General features: G+C 45.9%; 1 protein-coding gene across 1 annotated transcript; it reads left to right on the top strand.

Moving 5' to 3' along the window:
* The first annotated feature begins 979 nt into the window (after positions 1 to 979).
* Positions 980 to 2,915, top strand: LOC140482507 (C2 calcium-dependent domain-containing protein 4C-like). The gene is made up of 2 exons (XM_072580056.1): positions 980 to 2,004; positions 2,657 to 2,915. The coding sequence occupies exon 1, from the start codon at positions 1,085 to 1,087 to the stop codon at positions 1,853 to 1,855; it is 771 nt and encodes a 256-aa protein (XP_072436157.1). The 5' UTR covers positions 980 to 1,084; the 3' UTR covers positions 1,856 to 2,004; positions 2,657 to 2,915.
* The last annotated feature ends 3,942 nt before the right edge of the window (positions 2,916 to 6,857 follow it).

Below are 6,857 nucleotides of genomic sequence, written 5' to 3'. Positions count from 1 at the left end.
GTTATGAGGATAGGATCGGGTCAGGTACGTAGGTCTGGGTGGAATGTTTTTTAGGAGGGTCCGTGCAGACTCGATGGCCTGAATGGCCACTTGCTGCACTGTAGGGACTCTGTATCACTGGAGATTGTCAGCTGTGGTTCAGGTAATCGCTTTCTAGAACCTGGTGTTGAAGAGTTTAAGTTCAAAACCAAAATCAAATGTGGCGAAGTCGTTGTCCTGTCAAATGTGTCCTTTTCAATGATAAATTCTACCTACCCGTTCCCTCTGGCAGGTAAAAGTGATCAGAAACACGACATTGGTTGTGAAACACTTCGTGCAAGAATCTTTATAAATGCATTTTCCCGGCAAGTTCTAATTTCTTTCATATGTTTTCCTTTTCTCATATGACTGATAACTTCAGTGTTACAGGAATGTGACATACGGAGTTTGTTTGAATAGTTGGTTGTCAAAAAAAAACAAGTCTTACATTGAATGACGCGGGAGTGTTTTTTTTAAACATTGTGTTATGGGTACATTTTGTTTTCCACAGCCGGTTTGGCTGTGACGAATAAGCACATCAGAACCAAACTTTAAGTCAAACCATTGGATAACATCCGGAGGAGCATGACCGTTCCGAAACAGGTTCGCGACTGTTACCAGATTAGAGAAGCAAACAGCGGCGCCTGGCTATTACAGGGCTCCCCTGTGAAAACACGATGGGCAATGTACTGCCAGACACCGTTTCCAAACCAGGAGCGATTGTGGCATGGGATGTTTGAGCGATGGGACACGCTCAGGACACTGGTATCCCTAACCCCCTCTTCCATTGCACCCTATTAGGGTGCAGCCACAGGAAATGGTTATTCCAAACAGCGCACCCCCGGAGCTGCAGCATGTTTCTGTTTGTTTTGCTCTGTGTGTGTGTGCGTTCAAGATGCAAAGAGGTCGGAACCGGAGCGCCAGTCAGACAGGCTAAAGATGTTACTGACGCAGGGTGAGTGAGTGACGTTACCTGTTAAAGATCATTTAAAAATAGCAGCAGACAGCCGCTTCCTGCAGATCGCTAGCACAGCTGTCTCCGAGCTGACCCGGAGTCCGTGCATTCATGGTTTCCATGGCTTCTTACATCTCCTTCAAAGCTAACATAGGAAGCATACTGCCCTGGTCCAACCATGCCAACGCCAAAGTTGTCACAGCAGACAAGAAGCGGCGCTGCCACAGCTCCAAAGACATCTTCAGCATGATGGTGACTCCCGACCGTATCCCCAAGTTCTTCATCCCGCCTTTGGACATCCCCCTTCCGCGGGAGCAGGGTCAGAGAGCTCAGAGAGGCGCCTCGTCACCAGACCTGCTGCTCTCGGACCGGTTGCAAGCCCCGGAAAGGCCCAGCTCCGAGAGGAGCTGCTCCGAGCCCAATGTGGCGAGGGAGCGGCTTCAGAAGAGGCCGAGCTGCGGGGGCCAGGCTGCTGGGGACCACTCCGACCCCCCAACCCGAGCTGCCATGTCCCTGCCCCATCTGCAGAAAATCACCACCCCTTACGGCTTCCCTGCCCTCGGAGAGGTGCCGCACATTAAGAGGAAGGAGTCACTTTTCTTTGAAGGCGACGTGGCGGAGGTGAGGAGCAGCAGGGAGAGGAGCGCGGTGCTGGGGAGGAGAAGCTGTGTTAGGGTCAGCAGCCTCGCTGGCTGGGAAGAGCAGAGAGCCAGCAGCAGCAGCAGCAGCAGCAGCTCGGGCTGTTGGGGACCCGCCGCCGAGCGCAGCCCCTACCCCAGCTTCATGAAAGACAAGAGCAAGTTCCAGCTCCTCATCAAGAAACACCTCAACAGCATCAAGCGCATGAAGTCCACTCGGGCCACTTGGCGGGCCGCCCTCTGAGCAGTGCCAACTTCCTGAGTTGACAGATCAGAGACTCCTCGATTCCGCCGAGCCCATTGTGTTTCATCATCATCATCATCGCCATCAGCCCATCGGGCAGGTCATCGGCAACACGGGCGGCTGGACTCCCATCCCCCGGCTTCTCTCAGGTAAATGGCACACAGGGATCAGTGGCTGATCTTGTGGTTCTCAAAAGTTATCACAACTCAGATTTAGAAATGCTCAACTAGTCCAGCAGTAATCTGTATGGGCTAACGTGCACATTTCTCCACAAATATGGACAACCTTTCATAGCTTCAGGCAATGCAGGTTAACTTTTTTTTAATTTCTAAAATATACTTTGTTCATAAAAACGTACCCCGTCACTGGAGTAGTCCGGTGCAACACAGAAGCATATGGAGAAACAAATATTGGTGTATGATTCTATCCAGCAAACCAAAGTGTACAGGACTCCATGAACATGCTTTTGAAGCTCAGGGATGGTCCGATACCTGAACGGTTAGTTAGCTTCTGCAGAAAGACCTCAGACCTTAGACTGAGGTTAACACTCGTCTACATCCCAAGAACGAATTAGCAACAAGGAGTGACCACCAGATGAAGGAGCAGCGCTCCGAAAGCTAGTGCTTCCAATTAAACCTGTCGGTCTATAACCTGGTGTGGTGTGATTTTTAACTTGGAAGTAGGAGCTAATGTTGACGTCTTAGCTTGAAGTCGGTGACAAAGTTGCATTGTCTTATCCATTGCGGGGTCTGGGGAGGGTCGACACTGATAGTGACTGTTCTTTTGTGTTTTTTTTGCCAGGTTGTTTATGAAGTCGTTGCTCTCCGTTTGGATTGGAGCAAGTTGTTTTTGTTTTACCGGCTGCCTTCGGGATACCGCAATGCTAATCGGCCTGTGCGAAAACAAATCACCATGTCCGAGCAGAGCGCTTTGCAAATACAAGGTGCTGCACTGTATTCGTGTCCGTTCTTGTAACATGAGGATTTAGATTGATGTGAACTGTATCAGTATTAAAGTGTACTCGATTTACTTGCAAACAATAAAGCATTGTTCGATACTGTGTTGCTGGTGATTTAAGTCTCTTAACCAAATTGGCAAAAAAAAACACAAGTCGCCACTTCTAAGCGATGTACCCATCCTGCGGCTGGAGAACCACGGTACAAAACTCTCAATAAACAGGGCAACGTTGGTCAGAATACAATCTGCCCACGTGGATTAAGATCAATATTAACTTATCTCCGCCTGCAAAACAATCAAAGTGGGAAATGAATAACCACTGTCGTTTCTCGCAGACTCCAGCTGTTAGACATTTATAATAATTCAGTTGTCAAAGTTGATTCCTTCAAAGGGTTTGAACTCGATTGACCCTCCCAATCTGCCGTGGTTAACGTGCTTGCACCATTTTTGCTGCAGAAGCGTGTCTTAAATTCACTCCCTTTGCGCACTCATTGTAAAACTTTCCATTAAGGAGCATTCAGCAGAGGTTCAATTATAAGCGGATTTTGAAAGGTGAGTGAAGTAATTGGAGTTCAGAACGGGAAAGGTTTCGAAAGATTCGCAGATGGAAATCCAATTTTTTTTGAAGGAACTGTAAAGGATTATTCAGAAGATGCCCTAAATACTTTTCAGCAACTAAGAGGCAGTGCGGACTACAGATGATGGAGAGGTCGGAGTGGAAAAGCACAGCCGGGCAGGCAGCATCCGAGGAGCAAGAAACGCGACGTTTCGGGCATAAGTACTGATCTGAGGAATCAATGCCCGAAACGTCGACTCTCCTGCACCTCGGATGCTGCCTGCCGTGCTGTGCTTTTCCAGCGCCACACGTTTCGACAATGGGTTATGTAGTGACAACAGGACTGGTATTAGCAAGTGTGAACTGATTGGTTTGAATAATGAAAAGTCCAAGTGATTATACTTTAATTGTAAATGGTCTCAGGACTATGGAAGGACGCAGATTACAGAATACAGGTTGACAAGAGATCAAAGGCAACTTCTGAGGCGTTCAGGATGGGACAGTCTAAGCATTAAGCAGTCTGAGGCATAAGATATTAAATAAAGTCACTGGAATTAAAATGATCACAACCATAAATGCCCAGAGATGATAAGGCTGTGAGGCTGATTTGGATGTTCTCGCAAAGATCGCTTGATGCAGGAGCCATTTCTGTGGGTTGAGAAATTGCACATAGTATTGTCCTATTTAAAAAAAAGTCAGCATGCATTTCTAAGGGGTAAGTCATGAAGCTGATTGTGAGGAGATGACTAAAGATGGCCAGGGAATGTCTACAGACAATTATTTGGATTTCCAGTCGGCAATCAATGAGAAACCATGAACTAAAGTTAAAGTCACGGAATTGAAAACAAAGGGCCAATCGGCTGAGAAGTGTCAGATGGAGTTTAATTCAGATAAATGCAAGGTGCTGCATTTTGGGAAAGCAAATCTTAGCAGGACTTATACACTTAATGGTAAGGTCCTAGGGAATGTTGCTGAACAAAGAGACCTTGGAGTGCAGGTTCATAGCTCCTTGAAAGTGGAGTCATAGGATAGTGAAGAAGGCTTTTGGTATGCTTTCCTTTATTGGTCAGAATATTGAGTACAGGAGTTGGGAGGTCATGTTGCAGCTGTACGGGACATTGGTTAGACCACTGTTGGAATATTGCATGTAATTCTGGTCTCCTTCCTATCGGTAAGATGTTGTGAAACTTGAAAGGGTTCAGAAAAGATTTACAAGGATGTTGCCAGGGTTGGAGGATTTGAGCTATAGGGAGAGGCTTAATAGGCTGGGGCTGTTTTCCCTGGAGCATCGGAGGCTGAGGTTTGTAAACCTTACAAAATTATGAGAGGCATGGATAGGGTAAATAGGCAAAGTCTTTTCCCTGGGGTCAGGGAGTCCAGACCGAGAGGGCATTGGTTTAGGGTGAGAGGGGAAAGATATAAAAGAGACCTATGGGGCAACATTTTCACAAAGAGTGGTACATGTACGGAATGAGCTGCCAGAGGAAGTGGTGGAGGCTGGTACCTTGCAACATTTAAGAGGCATTTGGATGGGTATATGAATAGGAAGGGTTTGGATGGATATGGGCCAGGGGGCTGGCAGGTGGGACTAGATTGGGTTGGGATATCTGGTCGGCATGGACAGGTTGGACCGATGGGTCTGTTTCCATGCTGTACATCTCTATGACTCTGACTCTAAATGATTGAGCTGTTTAGGGAAATGGCTGAGTTGCTGAAGCCAAAGTAATGGATAATAGCTAACCGAGTTAATTGGAAGAAGGCTGGTTGGCTCTGTAGTTTTTCAAGTTAATCTGTGCTTTAAATAAAGCTGACAGCATAGGCACATTTCACTTTCTGGCTGAGGTAGACTTGGGATCTGCCTGTTTGTCCTGTCCCTGAGGGTGGGCGTGAGTAATAAACCACCACTGATGAAAATGGCCAAGGAAGTGGCTTATGATGAAGCATCAGCAGAAAATGAGCAAAGAAATTCATTCAAATGGAATGTGAATTTCTAATTAGCAGAATGTTACTGTTGATAATGCACAAGAACTGTGCTGGGATCTAATGACTTGGATGAGCATGATAGGTATGATGTGGACGTGCCGGTGTTGGACTAAGGTGGACAAAGTCAGAAGTCACATGACACCAGGTTATAGTCCAACGGGTTTATTTGAAATCACAAGTTTTCAGAGCGCTGCCCCTTCATCAGGTGAGGTGGAAGCATGCTTCCCTTCACAACCTGAGGAAGAAGCAGCGCTGGAAAAGCTTGTGATTTCAAATAAATCTGTTGGACTATAACTTGGTGTTATGTGACTTCTGACAGACGTGGAGCAGCATGGAGGAAAACATGCAGTTACAAAACAATATTAGCAGTTTTAATCAATGGGTAAAATCATAACAAATAGACTTTGCCATGGGCATAAATAGTATTTGCAGGTGTCAGGAAAGTTTATCGATTTACTGCTGCTTCACTAGAGATACCTTTGGGTACAGTCAGAATGAGGAAGAGTATTTTTTTGACAGCAGTGACAAGTAAGAAAAAGAGTTCTTACCAAATTGGTGGCAAGGATAGCATTTACTACCCATTCCTTTTTACCCTTGAGAAGGTGGTAATGAGCTCTTTTCCTGAACTGCTGCAGTTTATATGCATACGTACTGTTAGGATGAAGTTGCAGCATTTTGCCTTGCTGAATACAATCAGGGATGTTTAAATTAAAGAATTGTTCCATCACAGATTGAGGCCAATTGACCCACTGTGTCTGCACCAGTTCTATTATGTAGTGCCAATCTCCTGCCTTTTCCCCATATCCCTGCACACCATTTCTATCCAAATAATCATCCAGTGAATATCTCAGTTTAGACTAGATTCCCAACAGTGTTGAAACAGGCCCTTTGGCCCAACAAGTCTACACCAACCCTCCAAAGAGCAACCCAGCCAGACCCATTTCCTTCTGACTAATACATCTAACACTATGGACAATTTTAATATGACCAATTCAAATGACCTGTATATCTTTGGACTGTGGGAGGAAATTGGAGTACCCGGAGGAAACCCACGCAGACACAGGGACAATGTGCAAACTCCATACAGTCACCTGTGGCTGGAATCAAACCCAGGTTCCTGGTGCTGTGAGGCAGCAGTGCTAACCACTGAGCAGCCATGCTGCCCATGGTATACTGATACACAAATCAGAATTAACACTGACTGATATCAGAACCTGCATCAACCACATTTCCAGGATGTGCCTTCCACACCTTAACTGTTCTATGAAAACCTTTTTTTCACATCACCCTCGCTTCATTTGCACATCTTTCTAAATCAATTCCCTCTTATTTGTTTTTCTGTTACAATTCAGAAAAGTGTCTCCTGATATATTTTATTTTGCCCAGTTCTGATTTTGAAAACCCCGATCAAGTCTCCTCTTCAAGGAGAATAATCCAACTTCTTCAGTCTGTCCTCAGGGACAAGTAGTGATGCGGACATATAGAGGCTGCAGGAGGATTTGGATA

This window comes from Chiloscyllium punctatum, chromosome 1, assembly GCF_047496795.1.
Source record: "Chiloscyllium punctatum isolate Juve2018m chromosome 1, sChiPun1.3, whole genome shotgun sequence".
Classification (NCBI taxonomy): domain Eukaryota; kingdom Metazoa; phylum Chordata; class Chondrichthyes; order Orectolobiformes; family Hemiscylliidae; genus Chiloscyllium; species Chiloscyllium punctatum.
Note: the sequence above shows the minus strand (reverse complement) of the source record. Positions and strands in the feature narration are given on the sequence as shown.